The sequence below is a fragment of the Oncorhynchus gorbuscha genome, unplaced genomic scaffold (genome assembly GCF_021184085.1).
Source record: "Oncorhynchus gorbuscha isolate QuinsamMale2020 ecotype Even-year unplaced genomic scaffold, OgorEven_v1.0 Un_scaffold_96:::fragment_2:::debris, whole genome shotgun sequence".
NCBI lineage: Eukaryota > Metazoa > Chordata > Actinopteri > Salmoniformes > Salmonidae > Oncorhynchus > Oncorhynchus gorbuscha.
In genome coordinates, this window is record NW_025745702.1 from 32,838 (window position 1) to 60,420 (window position 27,583).

A 27,583-nucleotide genomic window follows, 5' to 3' on the forward strand; every position below is an offset into this window, starting at 1 on the left:
CATTCCTCTCAAACGCTGTTTGTAGAGTTAAAAATGCTATTAAAGTTTTTGTTTAAAAAAAGTGTTGAAGCTGATCTATTGTTGTAATGGCAGAAGGCACTTAAAAGGAATGATCTTTATCAATGTACAAATGAAAAACATCAGTACCTGTTTTGTGAAAAACTATTTGTGTATCAGGCAATTGTTGTGTATGTATCTCAGAATGTTTTGTAACTCTTGGAAATGTCTGAAATGAATTAGACAAATGGTATTTGACATTTTCCCAAAGTCGTTTACTTCAATTTTCTATTTCAAATTCAGTTTTCAGTTATTTTTGCCTGGAGTAGAGATGATTGAACAGTATTGATATCTTCCTATGTGCAAACATTAGGCAGATCAGCTCTACCATGACCATGTCTTTTTCAAACCATGGAAAGAGTTTCATATGGCCTCCTTTTGGTAGTTTTATATCTGATTATTCTCCAATGTTTTTCGATTGGTGGGGGTGGGAGGGAACAAACAATTATCTATATACAATCAGTACAATTGTTAGCCAACATCAACCCTGTATTATTACAAATACTGAACATATTCCTACATACAGCAAAAAAATCCAACCTGGACAGTATATTCAAAATATACAAGATAAACAGAAAGCACAGAAGGACACTTAAAATCAAGGATATGCACCACTGATTGTGTACAGTGTTTCCTAGCTTTTGGCTGGTACTCTTTGAATCCTCCTACTGTCTAAGACTATATCTACAATACAAACATCAACATGTAACTTTCTTTCAATATTTACATGGAAATCCCAGCAGTAAATAAAATATCTAAGACCATTCTAGAGGAAAACCTTGATATGCTAGGTTTTGTAATTACATTTTTTTTCATGATCAGGAAAGGTGACTGTTTACAGCTGAATATTGAGTGGTTGAAACTTAGATATTTTTTCCAAAACAAAAACAAAAAAAACGGTTAGTATTTTACAAATATTTAAAAAAGTAAACCGTTATCTATAGGTGTTTCAAAATATATTCCATCAAAAATAGTCTGACATTTTGCTGGTAGAAAAAAAAGTGTTTACAGTAGAAATGTGTTATGTTACATTTACTTCAGAACTTAGCTAAATACTTTTTTCCCTCCTAGCAGAAGATCCTACATAAATGTTTTTTTTCCTCCCGCAGATGATGTTAAATACCTTTTAAAACATGCAATAACTAACTTAACTCCATAATTTAGCAAAATGAGTTGATTGGTGATGAAAGCAGTCAACAAGTTGGTTTCAAAACTTGTCTGTAACAATGGTTAACAGTTCTATATAGATGTGAAAACTTGTCTGTAACAATGGTTAACAGTTCTATATAGATGTGAAAACTTGTCTGTAACAATGGTTAACAGTTCTATATAGATGTGAAAACTTGTCTGTAATGGTTAACAGTTCTATATAGATGTGAAAACTTGTCTGTAACAATGGTTAACAGTTCTATATAGATGTGAAAACTTGTCTGTAACAATGGTTAACAGTTCTATATAGATGTGAAAACTTGTCTGTAACAATGGTTAACAGTTCTATATAGATGTGAAAACTTGTCTGTAACAATGGTTAACAGTTCTATATAGATGTGAAAACTTGTCTGTAACAATGGTTAACATTTCTATATAGATGTGAAAACTTGTCTGTAACAATGGTTAACAGTTCTATATAGATGTGAAAACTTGTCTGTAACAATGGTTAACAGTTCTATATAGATGTGAAAACTTGTCTGTAACAATGGTTAACAGTTCTATATAGATGTGAAAACTTGTCTGTAACAATGGTTAACAGTTCTATATAGATGTGAAAACTTGTCATCTTTGGCAAACTTGAATCATTTCAGACATGCTGAGAGCTCAAGGCACGTACTGTGGCAGCTCACTGGTCATCTCACACACTTAATGAGTTCCGTCCAAAGTACCACACCTTTCACTTCCATGCCCTTTGTCTTTCTCTTCAGATGACAAACGAAGATTTGTGTCGGAAGTCGCCCTGGAATAAAAAGGAAGAGCAAGTAAGCTAAAGTTAAAGGACTGTCTAGTTGAACTTTTAAAAAATGTTTTAAAAAATGTTTTTCTTTACGCACCTCGTCCTCGGCTCTGACGTAGTCCACCCCTTCTCCTTTGGCTGGTGCTTTGTAACTGTGAAACACAACGGAGACATGATCAGAAGGCATTATGCTGTCGCAAAAACAACACATTTCTAGAAAGAATTGTTCCATGCATGTTATAAAACCAGGTCAAGTTGTGAGGTCAAGCTTGTTCATAAAGTCTAAATTGGCAAATGTTAAACCTCAATGAGCCATGACCCTTCCCTATTGCCGCTCAAGAGGAAGTTTCACTCACTTGTTTCCAGTCTGTTTCTGGCTGGCGAAGTAGCCACGCTTGTACGCAAAGCAGAGGCCAACTGTTATGCACAATAGCACCACCACCAGCACTCCCAGGATGATCCTGGCGATATTGATATCATCTGGGGAAGAACAACAGGAAGAATGAAGAATTGATGTTGAGATACCTTCAACTGGCTCTTTATGAATTGATGTTGAGATACCTTCAACTGGCTCTTTATGAATTTATGTTGAGATACCTTCAACTGGCTCTTTATGAATTGATGTTGAGATACCTTCAACTGGCTCTTTATGAATTGATGTTGAGATACCTTCAACTGGCTCTTTCTGAATTGATGTTGCAATACCTTCAACTGGCTCTTTCTGAATTGATGTTGAGATACCTTCAACTGGCTCTTTATGAATTAATGTTGAGATACCTTCAACTGGCTCTTTATGAATTGATGTTGAGATACCTTCAACTGGCTCTTTATGAATTGATGTTGAGATACCTTCAACTGGCTCTTTCTGAATTGATGTTGCGATACCTTCAACTGGCTCTTTCTGAATTGATGTTGAGATACCTTCAACTGGCTCTTTATGAATTGATGTTGAGATACCTTCAACTGGCTCTTTATGAATTGATGTTGAGATACCTTCAACTGGCTCTTTATGAATTGATGTTGAGATGCCTTCAACTGGCTCTTTATGAATTGAACACCGGACTACTGGGATGACATGCTTCAACAAACAACATGTGTCTTGTGTACAAATTTGTCAGCTGTCAGACAGACTTACAGATTTCCATTGTCTGCGGTCCACACTCTGAGTGGCCCGCGTCGTTCTTTGCTCGGCAGAAGTACTCTGCTGAGTCGTTCATTCTGACAGCACTGAATTTCTGCAGAGGAAAAACCAACAGCAGCAAGTCTCAATTACACTCGGTATAAACGGAGTCCTTTCATTCTGGTGTATTTACTGCATGTGGGAAAGTGCAGGCTTATAACGAGGTTCAATTTGAATTACATTGGGGGTGGAACTGTCCCGAAAATGAGTTGCTTTACTGTTCAACAGATATCCCTTCAGTTCTTGTTGTATGCTGTCTCCCATCGGATTTTAACCCACTAATGAAGGTCTTGTCCTCTAATTCTAGTCCTGTTACTAATTAGTTAGCTTTCAGTTGGATATGAAAAGCAGATTTGGCAGCATGTGCTGGTGGTCTTCAAGGACAAGCGGCCAATATGAACAGTAGTAGGGTGTGACTCCCTGGAAGTAAAGTATGTCAGTGACAGCCAGGCCAAACTTTAGAAGCCAGTGTAAAGGTTGAGTGGAGTGAAAAGGCCGAGCCACTGACTATCTGGCTGAGCAGGGGAGAAGGAGTTCAGGAATGTGCCAATGAGGACAGCAGATTCCCCTAATGGCTCAAGCCCCCTCACACCATCAACTGTCACCCCAAAATATCTGCCCCTACTGCTGGGGGCAAGGCCACCACCCCCGCAGCCTCGCCTTGCACTACAGTGGCCCCTTCCCTCCCAGTCACCGCACACAAACAAACACTCACCAGGGTGCCTGTTTCGGCGTTGAGCGTGTAGGAGGAGTTGATGAACTTAGGGCTGGTCTTGGGGTCATCTGGGATTTCCTCCTTGTTACGGAACCATTGGTACTGAGACTTGGGGAAACCTTGATCCTCCACGCATCGCAGCTCTGCCGCCGTCCCTACAGGCACCGATTTGGGGACAGCACATTTCGGCACCACTGGCTTCACTGTGGACACAATCACACATTTAGCAATGGCAACATTCAGCATCTGATTGTGTCAAAAACAGCATCGCCCATGATACACACTGAATTGTAGTTACTAGGCCAATGAATGATCTCGGAGGGTGCGTATGTGTTTTTTTGCCCCGTGCCAAACCCTGCCAACACTTTCCATCTTTAGCACTGCGATTTAGCGAGGGTGCAGTTTCAGAGGTTTCCCCATATAGCCCAGAACTCGCCTTTGGGGCAGGGACGGGCCTGTCAAAAAGCATCCTCATACAGCACGTGTGCCAAAAGGTTGGCGTGACCTAAAACACGGTTTCAGCTTACAGCATCGATAGTTGTAACCACTAATGCAGTGCCGTTTTAGTGAAACAGAGGAAAAACGAGTCCCTGTAAACTGATATGGCTGTTTTAGGTACAAAGACTACATGTTCATTGTGTTTTGTATGTTATGTTTCATAGCAACTTTCAAAGCTTCAAGGTTTAAGACTAACGGCAAACATTTTAGCAGTGAAATTATGAGATGCATTAAATCATGATAAGATGATGAGATGCATTATTGCAACGCAAATGACTGATGAATGAATGACTGCAAACATGCAATTTCACAGAGGTAGCAGCAATGCTCCCTTCCCCAAACATGTCATTTCAGTCATAGCCACAAGGTGATGCATCTTCGTGTGGGTGTATAGTCTTGAATTTGTTCTGGTTTCAATATTATACCACAGTTTACTGTAGTAATACAACTAATGATGTGCTTCTGGTGCAAGAAGCTGATGCAGATGTGAAGGAATGTGGCTGGCTGGGATGATAGACCTACCTCTTACGACGAGGTTGATCAAAATCTCATCAAAGGATTTAAGGTCAGTCTGGGCGCTGACCTCGCAACGGTAACTGGCTGAGTCTGATCTTGTGGCGTTGGTTATCACCAATGTCGCAGGCTCTCTGATCATTGCTCTGCCCTCCAAATCTCCTGCAGGATTAAAAAACATGCTTTAAGTTGCCACTGATTTAATACAGGAATAATTCATGATGAGTATAAAACAGAATGTCGTTCCCTCATTAGTCCAAGTTGTTTGTGTCTAAGAGGATTTGAACATTTTGTGGGGGGTTTTGTCACTTTGATATTGATGTTGGAGATATTAGTGAAGACGCCATTATGACAAAGCACTCCGTTGAGTCTGTTACCTGAGATTTTCTTCTCAAAGTAGACATAACTGGGCTCCCCATCCTTAATTTTCTTCCATTCGATTCTTGGGTTTTTTGTGGAGATGGACTCTATCAAACAGGACAATTCGATAGCTGCCAGAGGAGACGAGAGGGAATTAGATTTAAGTTGTTTATTTAAGGAAGAAGCAGAGGGTCGATGTTATCTACTTCTGGTTCCTTAGTGTCATGTCAAGGTCAAGCAGGAAATGTCTGTAACTGATTGTCATGTTGGTGTATATATTACGACATCTCTATTGGCTCTTACATTCAAACTCGTTGGCCCATGGCGCATCATTCGTTGTTTTCAGTATTACTGCCAATACGTTGAAGTAGCCTGCAAAACAGGAAAGGAAAAAATATGAGCCTTACTAACAAACGTTGCTATTACACACACGTGCAATGTCCATTGGTAGCTGTTTGCAGTGCTGTGGTATGTCCGCTGGCTGTTATGCCTGCATTAGGGATGTTTCTAACCAGTCAGTTCATCTAAAATTCCAGAAACTCAATTAACATCAACCCCTCCATCCCCTTGCTCCCAGTCTACCACACCACCCACAGACGCATTCTTCATTCTTTCCAGCGTACCATGACCTGGATCTGTTACCTTACATTTTTAGTCTGGCGGGGCGAACCAATGCGGACATACGCAAGGCGAGCTTAGTTTCTGCGCACGGTGGGTAATTGTGCAGGGAGACGGGCGCCCTTCTTGGTACGAGCTCTCCCGTGCCAGTGGCAGCCTAGCCGCCTGCCCGACCCCTCTCTTTCTTTCTCTCTCTCTCTCTGCTCCTGACACGTGTGCCCATGTAGCAGTAATGGGCCATGAGTGCCCTGGGAACACGCCCGCTTTGGTCTATGACAGAGGGATGTACTATAAAAAGTTTAATTGAAGCCATCTTAAATGTGTTTTCTTCTGAACAAACTAAATTATCTAACATCAATGGCAGATAATTTCACTTCTTTTAACTAAAAAAATACACAGCGTTTTCACATATGTAGACACTGGGTTGGTGCTGGAGGTTGAAAAGTGATGGAGTTGCAAGTCATTTATCCTACATGTATTTCAAGATATTTTACCTTAAATCGCCTTATCTTTAAATGAGATAAATGACTTGCAACTCCATCACTTTTCAACCTTATATTCATTATTTCCAGCACCAAACCAGTGTCTACATATGTGAAAAGGCCGGGCTTCTATGATCTGTGGTTAAAAAGATAAAAAGAGTCCTAAAAAATGCTTCTCTGTGACACCACAGGGTGGGATAAAAACATTATTTTTAATGATTTTCAAAACCTGCAACAAGTTTTTAGCCAGAGGGATGGTATTTTCTTGCTCCCTACATCACTGTGAATCTCATAGTGTTTGAAAATCACAGTTTAGAACTTTTTAACATTATTGTTTTCTACCAAACATACAAATGTAGAGACACTGGTTTGGTGCTGGCATTTTTTAGGTAACAAAATTATCTGCCAACGATAGTAGATAATTTAGCTTGGTAAGAAAAAAACACTCATTTTAATAAATTAATTATCACTATTTATGCTTGATTAGATTTCACTTTTTGCCGTGTGCACTTCAGAATCATACAGAAAGGCCATGCTCCCACACATGCATCCCAACCCAGTCATACACCCATGAATAGTCTCCCTGAGACTAAAGCTTAGGCTCAAGTAGCTGCTAGAGGCCTAAGCCCCCCAATCCATTAAAAAGACAGGAGCCCGTTTAGAGCCTTTTACTGTTTTAGAGTTCACCAGGCCTCTGCTGACACAGTGAATTAGCAAAGCACCACACAGTTCTTTCACACAGTAAGGCAAGTCTGTGACCTGAAGAGACAAGTCTTTCTGAAAGCGTAAGGTCACGGATCCTTTGGTAGACCATTCCCCAGGAAATTCTACTCACACCCAGGCATTAAAGTAGGTGTGTTTTCTGTGACACTCACCCAGTTCCTAGTAAGTCAAAGTCAGCTTGCTTTGGTATCATACCAGTTTCCTGCTATCCAATGCACGCATGGTTGAGGGAGCTGGCTGGGGTTGCCTTCTAAAGCAGACAGGGTAAGCTGCTTCCCCTAATGACTCTGAGATCATTACTATATCACAGCTTGTTTACCTTATGTCGTCAGTTTAAACACCATGCTATACATTGTCCCACGTTTTGAAAAAGGTGATTATCCGCCCTCTTACATTAATCTTATATTGAACAATTAATGAGATGTAGTAAGGGAGTGATCCGTTTACCCTCACTTCTTGGACAGACCAGAGCCTTAGATATGCAGTTTTAGAAACTGTTCTTCGTCCTGTCAGCATTACATGGCAATACAGGAATTTTGATAGTGCACAGGGCTGCGGGCCAGAAGGTTGTAGGTTGGCATACCACTGTAGACAAGAGTAGGGGTGGAAAGATCGCCTTTATGGTAAAAACATTGCATGAATCTATCATCGTATTTGCAGGCCAGAGAAAAAAATTGCCTTTTAGAAACATTTCACGCAATTGTACTTCATTTTACATATTAGGAGATTATTTTTTACCACACAAATTACTGAAATTGCAGGCTAAGGATGGACAGAGCAATAGGTCTATGTGTTTATCTTATCATATTTCTGCAATTCCAAATCAGTGTGTCTTGTTTGCAACGAACCTGTCGCTGTTTCTAAACATTTTGATCTGAGCATGGTACTTTCAAAAGTTAGGCCTACCTTGCCACCCTAGGCCGACCAACACTGAAAAATATAAGCTTTAACTGCTGGCTACTCTTCTTCTGTGGCTTAACCCAACAAAAAAAGGTCACAAGTGTTTACCGAAAAGCTGTCTGGATTTAAACAAAAAACATTATATTGGTCTGAAAGTGAATAGCTTAATCAATTGATAGTGACAGAATTAGATTACTTCTCAAGCAGTCTATTTTTTGTCTCCTCGGTTAAAGCCATCTTCTTTGGAGTTATTATCTATGTCTAGTTGCATGTGTCTGCACATTTAGATTATATAACATCACATTTGTTATTTTGTATAGTTTGTTTAGTGTCTGTCTTCATTAATAAATAGAACATGTATTCATATCACGCTGCGCCTTGGTCTCCTCTTTACGACGATCGTGACATTCCCAGTATTTTACAACTTGTTTCTAGCGTAAAGCATCGCCGACCAAAGCACTGTCACTCCAGTATGTAAATGTGGTATTGGACCTGACTTTTTAAATATTTACGGTATATAGTATGCTTCCTTACTTAAATACACAAAGTTTTTCATATTTCTTAATCTTATTTCTTGTGTTTTTTTCTAGTAATACATTGTTATTGATTATTGCACTGTTGAGTTTTGAGTTTGCCAGAAACACATTTTACTGTACTTTTGCATGTGACATTAAAACTTGAAACTTAATAAGCAACTAATTCTAAAACACTGAAAAATACAGAAATGGAATCAATTACAAATTACATGATCCTCCCATGGACTATGTTTAAAAAATACTTAACCCTCCCCTTGACTGAAATTGAAAAAGCATGACCCTCCTCCATTTTCCTCCAGGTAACCATTATGTAAATGTCGATCCATTGCTAAAGTTAAGGAGTGGGAGCGATAGAAAGGAAGGACTATGAGTAATTCTTTAGTGGAAGCCTTTGAAACTTTAATGTTCCCCACATTGCTAATGTTAATGGCTATGAATCTTTAATAACAGTATTTTGGGCTTTGTCTCTCGAGATGTGATCCATTTAATACAGTTCTAGTTCAGACAGACAACAAAAGTTAGGCCCTGAGAGGAAAAAGTTATTCAGTTTGCCTTTTAAAAAACCCACAAGCATTAGAAGTGACAAGGCATAAAAGCAGTATAAAATACAGTATTTTGTTAATACTGTAACAATGCTTGACTGAAAAGCTAATTTACTGTATTTCTAAACTGAAACATCAAATTGTTTTGTCTGGCCTATAAACAACTGTCCAGGACAAAAATAGCAAAAACTCCAGGAATAAATTCCCATCTACATCCAGAGCATACTCTTTGGGAGTGCAGAAGGCAGCTTTTTAAACAACATACTAAATACTGTGAAAATATACTGTCCCCAACGAGTCCCGACGTTTGGTAATTTACACACAAAATAGTCTAGTCTGCAGGCAGGAAGTCTGAATTCCTAATCATTTCCCTGGTTTGGCAGGCGAGGCTAGCTGAACAATACAAGAGATAGAGCGGATCCAGCAGGCCATTCCCTTGCTTGAACATACATCCTCTTAACAATGACATCCTCCTTAGCGTTTGCACAGCAACAGATGGAGCTTTCCTGATGGGGGGCATTAGCGGAACGGCGGCACTGGCCAGTAAAGCATTCGGAGTCTAGGCGGCAATGAGGAAGTGATGACTGTGAGCTGTGGGACAGGTATCTCCCGTCTCTCTTCCCCTGTCTGCCACATCCTGCCCTATGACGCCTGTCTTCCTGTCTATTCTCTCTCCGCCTTACTCTGGGAGAGACTCTTCCCAGTGCCATGACGCAGCCCCTGACACCTGGGCCTGAGAGGCTGCTCTAGTGTTTCCCACTGGGTTCATATACAGTGGACGGACAGATCTTTGCAGTGTGTGTAGTTTAAGCCCTCAAACCATAAAGGTGCTCTGTGACCTATATTAACCTGTCTTTCCTTCTCTCTTTCCCGTCTTCTTGGCAGGGCACATCTGTGTGCGATCTGGCAATTTACATTCATGTTTTTTTTTATATCCCTCGCCATCCTCAAGAGGGAAGGCTGGTTCTTCTTGATAATCTTAGTGTAATGCCCTGATAAAATCCCAGGCGTAGCAGTGCTGAATAAAACAATAGCAGAGCAACTGGAGAAAAAAGCCATCCCTTGGCTTCATTTCAAATTATACATGCAGATGACATGGAGCGATGGTGATTGAACTGATGACTAGAGAAAGGATGCCTGCATGTGAACTGGATCCTAGCTTTCTATGGTGTTTTCCTATTGGGAATGGCACAAATATTTCCCCTTCTGGTAGTAAAAGAAAGTTATAGAGGAGTGTGAAGTCATAAATGGAGGGTTCCAAATAAGCTTCCCAGTGAAATCCCCAAGTGACAACGCTGCCTTGCACCTCAGCAAGATACTCCCATGCCCCTTTGAAAACCCCAGACATTAAAGTACCTAGTTTGCGAAGTATCTTCTAGTTGCTGTCTTCAAATATTTTTTTTGTGTTGTGCACACAAACACGTGATTAGAAATTTGACACATCTCCTCCGTGAACATTCAACAGCAGTGAAGCGGATAATATTCCTCGTTATTTTTAAACTGCTCCATTGGTTCAGTTCCCCCAGGAGGAGGAGGCTGTGCGTTCGCTGAGCAAGTGGTGCCCACAGAGCAATTCATTGTCCTCCTTAGTTAGCGATGGCATTGGATGGGATGTGTTTCTGTGCTCTGCAACTTCCACTCCATATGTGGATTGTGTTAAACTAGGCTCTACCCCAGTGCTAAAAAATACTGTCCAGTACAACACTCCTCAAGACTTAAGCTCTCTTCTCCCTCTACTGCTCTTAAAGGTTCTGCATGGCTCCCTGTTGGCCAAGGTGTGGAAAAGGTCACACATTCTCCAATTCAGCCACTCGGGTAACTGCACTTCTGTACCGCCACAGTGTCTTGGCCTGCAGAGAGTTTAACTTGTAGCCGAGGGAGGCTATGTGAACATTTGGAATGCCCCAAAGAGAGTAAATATTTATCTTCGCAAGCAAAACTAGGTTACAGTTTTTGTCACCACATACAGTGAACTACAAAAGTATTGGCACAGTGACACATTTTTCGTTGTTTTGGCTCTGTACTCCAGCACTTTGGATTTGAAATGATGCAATGACTATGAGGTTGAAGTGTAGACTGATTATGGATAATGCTGAATGAATCATGAATAATAATGAGTGAGAGATTTACAGAGGGTATTTTCATCCATATCGGTTGAATCGATGAACCACTTGTTGTACAGAAGTAAGTAGCCTTGCACAAGCCTTGGTGTGTGCGAGCTGGAATGGCTCATAGGAGCAGGAGCCTATCTCCAGTTTCTGTAGTGTGAGGCAGCTTGAAGTACAAGTACAGCCCCTGGACAGGACCCTCGTCTATCGCTGGCCTTACCCCCAATCTATCTACTTAATGCTGCATGCCAAGCAGAGATGCATCGGTTTCCCAGAGATGCATCTGGTTCGCATCAGATTTCATTTTTACAGTCTTTGGTATGATTCGGCCAGATCGAACTCACAACCTTCCAATCTCAGGGTGGACACTAACCACAAGGCCACTGAGTTGGTCATAGTCCCCCCATTTCAAGGAACCAAAATTATTAGGACACAATTCATTTATATGTGTATTAAAGTAGTAAAAAGTTAAGTATTTGGTCCCATATTCATAGCACGCAATGACTACATCAAGCTTGGGAATCTCCAAATTTGTTGGATGTATTTGCTGTTTGTTTAGCTTGCGTTTCAGATTATTTTGTGCCCAATAGAAATTTATGGTAAATCATTTATTGTGTCATTTTGGAGTCCCTTTCATTGTAAACTAGAATATAATATGTTTCTAAACACTGGATGCTACCATGATCACGGAATAATGAATAATGATGAGTGAAGAAGTTAGAGGCATAAAAAAATAGCTAACCTCCTTATTGTAATGGTGAGAGGTTAGCATCTTGGGGGAATGTTTATTCACAATTCATTCAGCATTATCCATAATCATGGTAGCATCCACATTAATGTAGAAGTGTTTAGAAACATATTCTATTCATATTTACAATAAATGTGACCCCAAAATAACACAATACTCTATTTACCATTCATTTTATTGGACACAAAATAATCTGAAACAACCAAAACAAACAGAAAATGTATCACATTTGTAGAGTAACAAGCTTGTTGTAGTCATTATGTGCTATGAATATGGGACCAAATAGACATTTTTGACTACTTTAATACACATAAGTGAATTTGTCCAAATACTTTTGGTCCCCTAAAATGGGAGGACTACATGTATGTACAAAAAGTGCTGTAATTTCTAAACGGTTAATTCGATATGGATGTAAATACCTTCAACTTAAAGCTGACAGTCTGCACTTTAATGTATAATTAATGTGTATATTGAATGTATAAGTCAATGTATAATTTCAGTTCCCAAGTGCTGGAGTACAGAGACAAAACAAAATTGTCATTGTTCCAATACTTTTGGAGCTCACTGTACTTGACCACTAGCTAGGTTTCCATTCAATTGGTGACAGGTTTTTATGTAAATATTCAAAAAAGTGCATCTCTGGTGTGTACATTTAAACACCAGAGATGTGTTTCCATCAAACTGACTTATTGCGGATAAAAGGCTGTGCATGATGGCGTAGTGCACGTAAAAAAAATTACTTGTTTTATGTACCGAATAAAAAATACATAAATGGGTTTCCATCACATTTTCAACTATACTGATGGTTTAGTCAGAAAAACTGTTGCATTACAGTATATAGCCAATGTGCCCACTCGGGTCATGGCACGTACTCTAGCCAACAGCTCGCAGACAGCGCGGGTAAACTTCCTACACGATGAGATTATATGTTTTTATTTGTCAAACGGCAGCCAAGCATCGATCAACATGTCACCATAATAAGACCCAAGCTCATCACCATCCACTTTGACCACCCTGTGAAGTTCATCATCAATTATTTCATCTGTAGCCTAATAAATTGCAGGGTATCCTAGTGGTTAGAGCATTGGACTAGTAACCGGAAGGTTGCAAATTCAAACCACCGAGCTGTCAAGGTAAAAATCTGTCTTTCTGCCCCTGAACAGGCAGTTAACCCACTGTTCCTAGGCCATCATTGAAAATAAGAATTTGTTTTTAACTGATTTGCCTAGTTAAATAAAGGTAAAAAATACACACATCAATCACTTAACTCCAAGTTTACTTTGATATGATGGTAATTGTATCAATATTTGCGCATAAAGGTGTTTCCACCGCCATTTCTCAAATAATTAATTTTACTGACACAAATTTTCATATGTCAGGTAATTCATTCGCATGGAATGGTTGGCTAAAAACCTGGTTACAGAGAGTGTTTTTCTTTGGTCGGTGCTGTGAGAAATTTACTGGGAGGCCCTTCATGAAATGTGCAGGCTAAACCACATTGTGTTTTGAGTTACTTTTATCCCACTAAAACCAAATGCTTTCACAATACTGTTAGACAGGACAGTGTTCAACAGAAGTAAAATGAAAATAGCCTATAATCTCAGTGGCATGCTTTGCTTTCTCTCAAAAATACAGATCTGATTTGTTTTACCCCGAAGAGATGCCAATTCCCACTTAGCTTAGCTGCAAATATATACACTGTGTCTGGACTCAGCCAGACTAATGAATTCATGAATTGACATTTATATTCCATATAGAATAAACTCCTTTCTAAGAAAGGATTAGCCCTGACCCCAAAACAAAGCATGTTCCAGTTTCCACAGTTTCTATACCAAAACATGCAAATTTCCCTTCCCCCACCAGTAACCAGGAGCTCTGGTTGTCAGGGTTGGGGAGTAACTGAATACAGTTAATCTCTTACATGTAATCAGATTACAAAACAACTGTAAATCGAATCTGTTACCAGAAAAAAAGCATTGTAATCAGATAACAGATACTTTTGAATACTTTTAAAATTCAGAAAGAATGTTTGCGAAAAAAGACAGACACATTTCTGTTTTCTCAATGACTTTAAATTAGGCATTGAAAAAAGGTGCAAGTTTAAGTTTGTTCCACCTGAGGGAATCTGACCACAAGTCAAATGTGTTTGATGGATAATTTGTGTTCTTTCCTGCCTCTTGTGGGGAAAGTAATCAGATTACATTACTGAGTTTGGGTAATCCAAAAATTACGTTACTTACTGATTACTACACAAGGTAAAAATCTGTCGTTCTGCCCCTGAACAAGGCAGTTAACCCACTGTTACTAGGCCGTCAATGTAAATAAGAATTTGTTCTCAACTGACTTGCCTAGTTAAATAAAAGGTTAAAGACAAAATATTTAAAAATACAGACTACATTTAGAAAGTAACCTACCCAACCCTGCTGGTGGGGACCCACCTTTTTTATGAGCTGGGGGGAAGTGGCTAAATGGGGGTTTTCCATTACAGCACCATTGTGTTGCCAGTGATTATGTAAAAAAAAAAATATATATATATATATATATATATATATATATATATATATATATATATATATATATATATATATATATATATATATATATATATATATATATATTTTACATTTATTTAACTAGGCAAGTCAGTTAAGAACAAATTCTTATTTTCAAAAGTACCAGTGGCCTGAGCTTGGCCCCAGGTTAGACCAGGACCGCTGAAGCAATGGCCCATAAGATGGAAACAGCCTTTTGGGGAAAACACTGGTGGTAAGTCCTGAGTAGAAATGTGCCAAACTGACCTCAAGTCTTCAGTGAAAATAACAACAACAATAGCAGGGACCGGTTTTAGGGCAAAGCTTGCAGGCCGTGTGACCGCAGGTTGTGTTGTCACAGCTAAGGTCATCCAGCAGTGTCAGTGACCTCCAGTTCCTCAGTGGAGGTCACTCTCGACAGCTGACTTGACCGGTCAACTTTGTTATCCCCTCTCACCCCTATTTTTACGCTTCAGGTCCAACACAGTTTAACATTGTTGTGGGTATACATAGTGGCGAGGGCACACTGAAGCCTCTTTATATAAGAAGTGAAGATTACCACCATGGGCCGACTAACACCATTACCAGAGGTATTTAGTTGAATTTTCATCCTGTTCCGTGGACGATAAGCAAAATCGCCCTCCATTTGCTTTCGTAAATTGCCACATCTCTTCTTATTGGATGATACAAATAACCTCTGGTTTCAATCAAACACTGGATCCATCTGTTCATCCTCCAAGCTTGAGCTCTGACAAGATATTCTGAAACGAAAGGTTTGTCTGCTGTCACAGATGGGCACAAATGAAACCCGAGGAGCAATATAAGCTTCTGCGCGTAGGCGGCAATGAAATACAATGAACAAAAATATAAACGCAACATGTAAAGTTTTGGTCCCATGTTTCGTGAGCTAAAATATAAGATACCAGAAATTATCCAAAAGTTTATTTCTCTCCAATTAAATACACAAATGTGTTTACATCCCTGTTAGTGAGCATATATCCTTTGTCAAGATAATCATTCACCTGACAGGTGTGGCATATCAAGAAGCTGATTAAACAGCATGATCATTACACAGGTGCACCTTGTGCTGGGGACAATAAAAGGCTACTCTAAAAGGTGCAGTTCTGTCCCACAACACAATGCCACAGATGTCTCAAGTTGAGGGAACGTGTAACTGGCATGCTGACTGCAGGAATGTCCACCAGAGCTGTTGTCAGTGAATTGAATATGCATTTCTTTAGCCGCCTCCAACATCATTTTAGAGAATTTGGCAGTACGTCCAACCAGCCTCACAACCGCAGACCACATGTAACCACGCCAGTCCAGGACCTCCAGATCTGGCTTCTTCACCTGTGGGATCGTCTGAAACCAGCCACCCGGACAACTGATGAAACTGTGTTTGCACAACCAAAGAATTTCTGCACAAACTGTCAGAAACTGTCTCAGGGAAGGTCATCTGCTTGCTCGTCGTCCTCACCAGGATTTTGACCTGACTGCAGTTCGGCGTTGTAATCGTCTTCAGTGGGCAAATGCTCACCTTCAATAGCCACTGGCACGCTGGAGAAGTGTGCTCTTCACGGATGAATAGCGGTTTCAGCTGTACCAGGCAGATGGCAGACAGCGTGTATGGCTTCGTGTGGGCGAGCGGTTTGCTGATGTCAACGTTGTGAACAGAGTGCCCCATGGTCTAGGTGGGGGTATGTTATTGGCAGACATAAGCTACAGACAACTAACACAATTGCATTTTATCGATGGCAATTTGAATGCACAGAGATAACGTGACGAGATCCTTATGCCCATTGTCGTGCCATTCATCCCATCACCTCATGTTTCAGCATGATAATGCTGTCGCAAAGATCTGTACACAATTCCTGGCAGCTGATGTGTCACACTGCATGAGGCAAATGGTGGTCACACCAGATACTGACTAGTTTTCTGATCCACACCCCTACCTTTAAAAAATAATCTGTGACCAACAGATGCCAGTCATGTCATAGATTTAGGGACTAATTTCTTCCGTGTAATTAACCCTAGGCAACTTTAACATTTGACCACTATTGCTATGCTGTGATTGCACAATATGTTGTGATAGTACCCTAAGAGTCACACATCATTTTTGTGCCTCATCTCCTCGAATCACAGGTTGTAAGTCGCTCTGGATAAGAGCGTCTGCTAAATGACTTAAATGTAAATGTTAAATGTTGTCGCTGGACTTGCCTTGCCATTGCTGTTTTCTTCTCTCTTTTCAGTATTGGGTAACAACTGAATATGACACCAGCAGAAAGTCTGTTTGTATCCAGGATGCTGGGGTTGCTAGTGGATACCAGATCAGGGAAAGTCCTTTTTTATCCAGGATGCTGGGGTTGCTAGTGGATACCAGATCAGGGAAAGTCCTTTTTTTATCCAGGATGCTGGGGTTGCTAGTGGATACCAGATCAGGGAAAGTCCTTTTTTATCCAGGATGCTGGGGTTGCTAGTGGATACCAGATCAGGGAAAGTCCTTTTGTATCCAGGATGCTGGGGTTGCTAGTGGATACCAGATCAGGGAAAGTCCTTTTTTATCCAGGATGCTGGGGTTGCTAGTGGATACCAGATCAGGGAAAGTCCTTTTGTATCCAGGATGCTGGGGTTGATAGTGGATACCAGATCAGGGAATGACGTCACATTGGTTGCATCTATATGATGATTGAAACAGTCACGGGAGGAATGTTAACTCCTGTCATAAAAGGATTTGATATCTAATGGTAATGCATACAGGCAATCAAATTCCAAGTTCAGAAATGTACATGGGCTTTGTGGTCTTCCCTCATTCCATTGCGACTAAATATAGTGCAGTTCAAGTAAAGATAACGCAAGCCTCTCAAAGAAAATACCTCGGAGTCCTTCAGCTGCCGAGCAAATGTCACCAGGCTTGATATGGGAGAGGAGGGTTGAGTGTTGTAACAGTGCAAGAGAGCAGCAAACTTCAATTGTATATGCAATCTTTAAATGATAGTGCCCAAGAAGTCCGTGTTTGGAGGATATATTGTCATGGGTGTTGTTGCAAACCGTGTCATACAAGGGGTTACCAACATATTTCCATTAAAAACATTGCTAGCTAGCCAACTATAGCTAACTTAGTACATCAAACTGTGCCGCCAGAAAAACAGCAGTAAGTAATTGCATTTTGTGTTTGTTTAAGCTGTTTTTAGTGGCATTTATTTGGACGAATCCATAATGAGCTAATGATGCACGATTTCGCCTGGCATAGAAAATGTACTCTCTTGTCAGAACACTGTTGTTTAGAGGAACTAGCCAACAACACACTTCAAACTAAAGCTGGAAAGACAGACAACTAGCTGCATTTCATTTCATTTTACCTGTATATATATCTATAAAAATGATGCCAACTGATTCATGATTTCAACTGTCAGAGAAAATCTGCCTGCCTGTCTGTTTTGTCCAGACTCCCGACATGTTTATAACAATGGGACAGCTGTATATCGAATTTCAATATTGAAACAATGATGCAAATGTCAGAGAGACAGACAGCAAAGTTTATCCATGTCTCCGCTGTTGATAACCAAATGCTAGTGTAAAAGAAATGGGAGATAATGTCTGGATGCTTTTTATAGTGGAGGTCAAGTTTATAAAGTGCCTGGCTGGGCAGACAGTGGATTGCGCAGTGCCAGTGAGATGGAACATAATAAATAGGCATTTCAACATCATAGATTTAGCCAGTGTTAACTACTGGAATGCAGTTTTAACCAATCAGCATCCAGGATTAGACCCACCCATTGTATAACATGCTATATCCAGTAAGATACCTACTGCTGCAAAGAAACTGTGTGCACTGTGTGTGTATAATGGTCTCTGATTAGAAGTTGTGGTTGGGAATCAGTAGTAAGCTCATTTACATTCCATCTTCTCCAGGTCGACTCTGGCAGAGTTCAGTTTTACCCGGAAGGGCTCTTTGCACATTCATTTATTCTGCATTTGCATGTGTGGCTGCGATAAGCCCCGCTTCAGGGCAGCCCCCTGTGCTTTTACAGCAGGGAGGGGTCCTCTTGATCTACGCAGGTCAAAGAGTAGGCCTGACTAGAACCAATGAGAGAGTGGAGGGGTTAGGGGGCGACGGTGTCACCGAATGCCTGGGAACCTGTCACTTTGCGTCAGCATTTTCATCTGGCCGCTATCACTTTGTCCTCCAGCTGAGTAGTTACTAACTCACAGGCTGGTCCACAAAACTTCACTCTTCACCTTTGGTGGCGCAGCCATACCAGTTGTGACCTGCACTCGCTTAACATTAGAATACAGGATGTCAAAGTGCTCCAAAAATGTGCTATTCAATTGAATTATTAACTAAATGCAAAACATTTCTGAATGGTCTTTGAGCAGAATATTGCCGTCCCCATTCATTGAGTCATGTGCAGCGTCTTTGCATGATAAAATCTTGTTCCTGGATTAAAATAGTGCTCTTGTTTGGTGTCCTACTGGTGGTTCACAGGGTCCAGGCCCTCCTGCATGCCAATTGAGACCATTGTTTTGTGACACAGTTTTAGGCAGTAGGAGTGAGTGAATGATAAATTCAACTGAACAATTGTCGATGGCCATTGTGTGCCAGGAATAATGGCATTCCAGCTTTACCCAGTAGAAAAGCATAACTAAAACTTGCATCCCCCGGCCTACAGGCCTAACTGAATTAAGAGGTCCAGAGATATGCCTGACCAGATTTACATTTGTAAAGTTGTTTAACAGAAACATTGCTGCATTAACTCCTATAAAGACATTCAATATTTATGTTAAATTCAAGGTTGTTAAGATAATCATGTTGTGATCATTTAATGCAGTCTTTATTCCTCTAGACTTAATATGATATCTGATCTCAACACTCAATATTACCTAGATGTAAAGAAACAGGCACTTGATTCACAGTATATTTCATCACACTTATCTGCACCAAACAGACCCCTCTGTATACATAAACTTTACAGTCAGACATCAGTCCTACTCATAATTAACCAGCATTTATCCTTACTTTTCTCCATAAACTATTCTGCTGAGCTACAGAGAAAAATGTCATACTGTGTGCTACCTACAGTGCATTTGTAAATTATTCAGACCCCTTGACTTTTTCCACATTTTGTTACAGCCTCATTCTAAAATTGATTAAATAAAATGTTTTCCTCAATCCACACACACACACACACACACACACACACACACACACACACACACACACACACACACACACACACACACACACACACACACACACACACACACACACACACACACACACACACACACACACACACACACACACACACACACACACACACACACACACACACACAATGACAAAGTGAAAACAGACCTTTACAAAGTATTCAAACCCTTTGCTATGAGACTCGAAATTGAGCTCAGGTTCATCCTGTTTCCATTGGTCATCTTTGAGCTGTTTCTACAACTTGATTGGAGTCCATCTGTGGTAAATTCAATTGATTGGACATGATTTGGAAAGGCACACAGCTGTCTATATAAAGATCTCACAGTTGACAGTGCATTTCAGAACAAAAACCAAGCCATGAGATCAAAGGAGTTGTCCGTAGAGCTCCAAGACAGGATTGTGTCGAGGCACAGATCTGGGGAAGGGTATCAAAAAATGTCTGCAACATTGACGGTCCTCGAGAACACAGTGGCCTCCGTCATTCTTAAACGGAAGAAGTTTGGAACCACCAAGACTCTTCGTAGAGCTGGCCACCCGACCAAGCGGGGGAGAAGAGCCTTGGTCAGGAAGGTGACCAAGAACCCGTTGGTCACTCTGACAGAGCTCCAGAGTTCCTCTGTGGAGATGGGAGAACCTTCCAGAAGGACAATGATCTCTGCAGCACTCCACCATTCAGGCCTTTATGGTAGAGTGGCCAGACGAATGCCACGCCTCAGTAAAAAGGCACATGACAGCCCTCTTGGAATTTGCCAAAAGGCACCTAAAGACACTCAGACCATGAGAAACAAGATTCTCTGGTCTGATGAAACCTGAATGCCAAGCGTCACGTCTGGAGGAAACCTGGCCCCATCCCTACGGTGAAGCATGGCAGTGGCAGCATCATGCTGTGGAGATGTTTTTCAGTGGCAGGGATTGGGAGACTAGTCAGGATCGAGGGAAAGATGAATGGAGCAAAGTACAGAGAGATCCTTGACGAAAACCTGCTTCAGAGCACTCGGGACCTCAGACTGGGGCGATGGTTCACCTTCCAACACAACAATGTACCTAAGCACACAGCTAAGACAACATTGGAGTTGCTTCGGGACAAGTCTCTGAATGTCCTTGAGTGGCCCCACTAGTGCCCAGACTAGAACCTGATCGAACATCTCTGGATAGACTTGAAAATAGCTGTGTAGCGACGCTCCCCATCCAACCTGACTGAGCTTGAGAGGATCTTCAGAGAAGAATGGGAGAAACTCCCCAAATACAGGTGTGCCAAGCTTGTAGAGTCATGCCCAAGAAATGTGATATCTGTTTTTTATTTGTAATTAATAAGGAAACATTTAAAACACGTGATATAAGTTTTTTTATATACATTTGGAAACATTTTTAAAAACCTGTTTTTGCTTTGTCGTTATGGGGTGTTGTGTGTAGATTGATGAGGGGGAAAATATCTATATAATCCATTTTAGAATAAGGCTGTAACGTAAGAAAATGTGTAAAAAGTAAAGGGGCCTGAATACTTTCCGAATGCACTGTAGTCTATTCCCCGTGTTGTATTAAATGGCAAGCATACTGTTTATATTACTACCTCTTAGGTAATCTCTTTTTACTTGCCAAGGGCAACATGAAATTCAAAACAGCCAGTGCTATAAGTCTGATAACATAAATAGAATTATGATAGGGTGTTCTGATAACAGGTAAAAGAATCTAAGCTTGGAACTGCTAATCTACATATTTATATCCAGGCACATTTACACAGGAAGCATTATAAGTCATGCACATTTTAGTGGGTATGAAAGTGCGGATGGAGAGGAGAGGTGTGCCAGTTCGACATTCTGCTGTGCATAAAGGGAAGCCGCCATGCTATATGGGTTGTGCATAGCTTGTTCTGGAGTCAATACTGTACAGTAAGTGCAGGTTAGTGGTGATGTGGTGGACAATCAGCGGTAGCGGGTCTGGTAGGGTGAGAACAGTTTAGTGGTGATGTGGTGGACAATCAGCGGTAGCGGGTCTGGTAGGGTGAGAACAGTTTAGTGGTGATGTGGTGGACGATCAGCGGTAGCGGGTCTGGTAGGGTGAGAGCAGGTTAGTGGTGATGTGGTGGACGATCAGCGGTAGCAGGTTAGTTTAGTGGTGATGTGGTGGACAATCAGCGGTAGCGGGTCTGGTAGGGTGAGAACAGGTTAGTGGTGATGTGGTGGACGATCAGCGGTAGCGGGTCTGGTAGGGTGAGAGCAGGTTAGTGGTGATGTGGTGGACAATCAGCGGTAGCGGGTCTGGTAGGGTGAGAGCAGGTTAGCGTTTGAGAAGCCTTGCAGCTATAGTGGCCCCAAAAGTTTGCTAAATGGTTGTACTCTCAAGCATAGCAGCACTACGTTTCCTGATATTTTACAGGCAGCTGGGGAAGCCTTGACCATCCTCTCTTAAGATCAATAGGTGGCTGATTTTAAGATGCTGAAAACACCTTCTGTCAAGGCAAATTGAGTGGACGGCGCCCCCGATGTAGAACTCCGGTGTTTACAATCTGACACGCCACACATCTCGCACGTCAAAATACATTGGGGAGCCCCCTCAGACCGTGGTAGGGGCTTAAGAGATCCATGGGCCTAATTCAGCTCATCACAGAGTTTTGGCAGGGGACAGAGTCAATCCCGTGCTCGAAGCGAAGCTCCTACAACAAAAATCTGTGTTAAATCGTGTTGCACTCGGGTGCCAGAATTAGCTGCTCACAGCACTCTGCACAGATGGCATCTGCCCTGCTCGCTGCAAATGCCTCACATTCTAGTCCAAGCAGACTGACCTTTTCCTAAATCCTAATTAGGAATGTAATTTCCATCCCAGCCTTTCCCATTGCAACGAAAATAAATGTCTATGCTTTGTCGAGAAAGGGAAAATAGATTTTTGTGGGTTTAAATAGGTTCCTTGGCCAAATGTTATGGTCAAGTAATGTGATTGTGATGACATTTTGAAAAAACAAAACAAGCAATGGGGTTGAAACATGGGTGTTGCTAGTTCACTCCATAACCCCTGACAGTGGTGGTCCTGTAGCTCAGTTGGTAGAGCATGGCGTGTAACGCTGGGTTCAGTGGGAAGTGGGTTCAATCCCCGGGACCACCCATCCACACATGACTGTACCCCTGAAATGGCATATATTATTATTATTATATTATTATTATTATTATTATATATTATTATTATTATATTATTATTATTATTATTATTATTATTATATATTATATTATTATTATTATTATTATTATTATTATTATTATTATTATTATTATTATAGTGTTCATACACAGATAGATAATACTATTGTGGTTAAATCTCTAGACAGTCCCTGTGAGTAAGAGCTAAATATGTATAACGTCATCCTATAATAATCCCAGCTTCCACAGACATATGCACAACCCCCCACATGTACTTCTCATCCTTCAACTGTGATAATAACTCTTTCCTAAATCTTTCCATTAACAAGATACAACTCCTTAATAATTCCTCACGAGCATAAAGAGATACCAATGCGTGAGTTTACGGAATGTCGCCTCAGCGTATAGTTTACGTCGCAATGGCCTATTTGGCCCGATACACTGGGGTAGGTTCGGCCACATTGGCCCGAGCTACAGCGATAAGCGGCCATTGTTGAGAGTGCCAGCCGACGTATGCAGCAGACACTGGTGAGCTAAGGCTTGTCTGACAGCTGAATAATAACGCCACACTGCTAGCAGAGACGTGTTGATTTAGTGGGGGCAAAAGCCTTAATCCGCCTCACTTCCTGGTCCAAAGGATGCTCGCTGTGCTCTGAAAAATGGCTGAGTTGACAGGGCGTCCCATGTGACACTGCCTCTGGGGACAAGGCCATTGGCCAGACTTCACTGGCTCGCTTGAGCTTTTCACAAAACGGAGACTTTTCACAACCTGCATATCTAAATCTAGCAAAGTGGTTTGGCTTTATCTATTCATCTCTCTGTGTTTCCCAATGGAATTGATCTACTACGTAGGCTTAGATCCTGTTGGAAGTGAGTGGAACAGGCCAGTTTTCTATTGGACAATGTGACAATGGCCGAAACACATTGTTGCACAGCCAGAGATAGTCACTTACTGAACTCTTTAGCCACACAATCATGGTGTTCACAGGGCAGAGTCTGTGAGAAGGCAGCAGGAAGCGCATGAAGTCTCTATAATGGGCCTCCCGGTAGCATTCAGTCCACTCATCGAGATGCTATCAGCCCTGGAACAGCAGCCCAAGCACAAATCCCATCGCCCCCACTGTCTTCCTCTCCAGCAGTGCCCCCCCCCCCCCCATAGCCAATCCCATTAATTGCCTTTTGTTTGCACTCCTGAACAAAAGCCATCTTGTGCAGTGGGACAGCAACTTCGAATGCCTGGACAGTTAGGCTAGTTGAATGGATAAATAGCCTATACATCCCCCTAGTCACCTCTCTATTCTGGACACTGTTAAGTGGTTTCTTTTTTTCATGACATGTCATGGTTGTCAACAGCCATTTTATTTGAGGAGATAGTGTGTTGCAAGGTATGCCTTTTAGAATGTTGTTCTTAATGGCATTAAAAGAAAAATGAGCTAGCACTTCTATATAAAGAATAGTGAAGGGTGGGGGAGGGAATTGATACAGTTACATATTGCAATGACATTTTTACACGATATGTCTATATTCGACTCAATTTGTTAAAAATAAATATACAGTGCCATCAGAAAGTATTCAAACCGCTTGACTTATTCCACATTTTGTTGTGTTACTGTCTGAAATCAATATTGATTAAATTGTTTTTCCTCACCCATCTACACACAATACTCCATAATGACAAACTGAAAGCATGTTGTTGTTTTTTTGCACATTTATTGTTAATGAAATCTCATTACCTAAGTATACACACTCTTGAGTCAATACATGTTAGAATCATTTTTGGCAGCGATTACAGCTGTCTTTCTTTCTGGGTAAGTCTTAAGAGCTTTACACACCTGGATTGTACAATATTTGCCGATTATTCTTGAAAAAAATATTCAAGCTGGGTCAATTGGTTGTTGATCAATGCTAGACAACCACTTTCAAGTCTTGCAATATATTTTCAAGCAGATTTAGGTCAAAACGGTAACTCGGCCAACATTCAGTCTCCTTGGTAAGCAACTCCAGTGTAGATTTGAACTTGTGTTTTAGGTTATTGTCATTCTGAAAGGTGAATTCATCTCCCAGTGTCTGTTGGAAAGCAGACTGAACCAGGTTTTCCTCTAGGATTTTGCCTGTGCTTAACTGCATTCCATTTATGTTTTATCCTGAAAACCTCCCTAGTATTTAACGATTACAAGCATACCCATAACTTGATGCAGCCTCCACTATGCTTGAAAATATGGAGAGTGGCACTCAGTAATGTGTTGTATTGGATTTGCCCCAAACATAACACTTTGTTTTCGGGAGAAAAAGTTAATTACTTTGCCACATTTTGCCTTGTTGCAAACAGGAAGCATGTTTTGGAATAAAATATATTCTGTACAGGCTTCCTTTTCGCTCTGCCAATTAGGTTAATATTGTGAGGTAACTTCAATGTTGTTGATCCATCTTCAGTTCTCCTACAATGATTGCACACAGTGAGTCGATACAACTTATGTGACTTGTTAAGCAAATGTTTACTCCTGAACTTATTTATGCTTTCCAAAATAAAAGGTGTTTTATACTTATTGACTCAAGACATTTCAGCTTAAAATGTTTAATTTGTATACGTTTCTCAAAATATAATTCTGTTTTGACATTTGGGGTATTGCGTGTAGGCCAGTGACAAAAACATCTAAATTCAGGCTGAACATACAAAATATTTTGCTACTGAAAAGTAGCATTAGCTAGCGCTAGTTGGCTGAACCTGCGCCCCCACAAAAATGTTTCATCCTATAGCGTGTTCTCCATCTTCTTTTTAAATTGTGGGCCAACATATTTTCAGAACTTTTATTTCCCTGACTGATTAAAACTTGTTTTTCTCGTGCTCTCTCAGCAGCAGACATATCGTGAGAAATATGTTTGGAACATCAAATCGTAATAAAAATGGCAGTAGTGAATCGCAATACATATAGTGAGAATTGCAATATATTGTATCGGCACCTAAGTATCGTGACATTATCGTGAGGTCCCTTGCAATTCCCAGCCCTAATCAAGACATATCTACAATTAATTCTACACAGAATTAAAACTAATTGTATTTGTTACATGCTTCGTAAACAACAGGTGTAGCCTAACAGTGAAATGCTTACTTACGAGTCCTTCCTATAAATGCAGAGAGAAATAATAGAAAAATAATAAATACACAATGAGTAACGATAACTTGTCTATATACAGTACACTGGATACCAGTACCAAGTCGATGTGCAGGGGTACAAGGTAACTGAGGTACAGTTCATTGTAAATAAGAATTTGTTCATAACTAAAGTTACACACATATGTACATATAGGTAGGGGTAAAGTGATGAGGCAACAGGATAGATACTTAACAGTAGCAGCAGCGTATTTAATGAGTCAAAAGAGGGTCAATGTAGATAGTCCAGGTAGCTATTTGGTTAACTATTTAGCAATCTGATGGCTTGGGGGTAGAAGCTGTTCAGGGTCCTATTGGTTCCAGACTTGGTGCATCGCTACCGCCTGCCCTGCAATAGCATAAAGAACAGTCTATGACTTGGGTGGCTGGAGTCGTTGACAATTGTTAGGGCCTTCCTCTGACACTGCCTGGTATAGACCCAGCAAAAAGGGGACGCCCTGAGGACATTCGCCGACGTTCCCATTAGGTCCCTTAAGGGTTTTGGGCGCAATGTTATCCCACTGACGTTCTGAGACCGTTCTAAGTTTGTCGCGTGATGGTCTAGGGCAGGACTTGCCCACCAGGGTGTACACACAATGCCGCTGGGGGTACGCCAAATAAAAATGTGATTCACATTGCTTTAAATATTTTACAAATAAATACCTTTACAAAAAAAAGTAAAACAATTCTTCACGATTTCAAACTGTCCATTTAGTAAGGCCCTCGTCCATAGAGACACATACCAACTCTACTGGTAGTACTGCTACTACCAGCAGTACTACAGCTGCAACTGTCGACGACACAAGTGGTTCTACTTCCACGAGCACATCCAATGCTAGCATCAGTAATTCTACATGTTGTTAACCCAGCTAGCATGGACACTGACAGTCGTGAATCTGATGCAGCTGAAGAGCTACTGCCCCTTTACCAGGGGAAAACACAGAACAACAGTCAGGGACGTTGGACCATCGAAGAGGCGCAAATATGATGAGAACGACATTGATTTGGGGTTCATTTATATTGCCTTTTCTCAGCCACAGTGTGTTATATGTGCAAAAGTACTATCTCACAACTCGATGAAACCTTCACTCTTGTGTGCATTTAGTAATGTGCGTGCATTTAGAAACAAAAACATGCCCATTTGAAAAATAAGCCACAGGAGTTTTTTGAGCTAAAATTAAGACGACTTCAGAGTAGTAAGACATGTATAAAAACAACAGATACCATTAATAAGAAGGGGCTAGAAGTGTCTTATACGGTGAGCTACCGAGTGGCTAGGACAGGCAAGCCCCATACTATTTTGGAAGACTTAATTCTTCCTGCTGCTGAGGATATGGCTGAGACAATGCAGGGGGAAAAGGCCAAAAAACTATACAGACAATGCCTTCATCAAACAACACTTTCATGACACATCAGTGACATGGCAGGGGATGTTTTGAAATAATTACTGCTTCACATACAAGCCAGTGAATTATATGCGTTACAGCTGGATGAGTCAACAGAGTCAACAGATGTGGCGGGCCTGGCACAGCTCCTGGTATATGTCTGTTACGTTTCCTCTTCTGGAAACCAGGACAACAGGAGAGGATATTTTTAAAGTACTGGACAGCTTTATGACATCACATGGACTTTG

At 40.9% G+C, this 27,583-nt stretch overlaps 1 protein-coding gene across 1 annotated transcript in view; it reads right to left on the reverse strand.

Annotated features, from left to right (window-relative positions):
- Positions 1-1,414: 1,414 nt before the first annotated feature.
- The window catches only part of LOC124019440 (junctional adhesion molecule 3B-like), a 50,365-nt gene continuing 24,196 nt past the window's right edge, over positions 1,415-27,583 (reverse strand). The window contains exons 2-9 of the mRNA XM_046334786.1: positions 5,575-5,643; positions 5,289-5,402; positions 4,921-5,073; positions 3,901-4,103; positions 3,141-3,240; positions 2,362-2,485; positions 2,103-2,157; positions 1,415-2,008 (exon numbers count right to left, since the gene is read on the reverse strand). Of these exons, the coding sequence (XP_046190742.1) occupies positions 1,973-2,008; positions 2,103-2,157; positions 2,362-2,485; positions 3,141-3,240; positions 3,901-4,103; positions 4,921-5,073; positions 5,289-5,402; positions 5,575-5,643 (854 nt within the window). The 3' untranslated portion in view covers positions 1,415-1,972. The remainder of the gene's footprint in view (positions 2,009-2,102; positions 2,158-2,361; positions 2,486-3,140; positions 3,241-3,900; positions 4,104-4,920; positions 5,074-5,288; positions 5,403-5,574; positions 5,644-27,583) is intronic.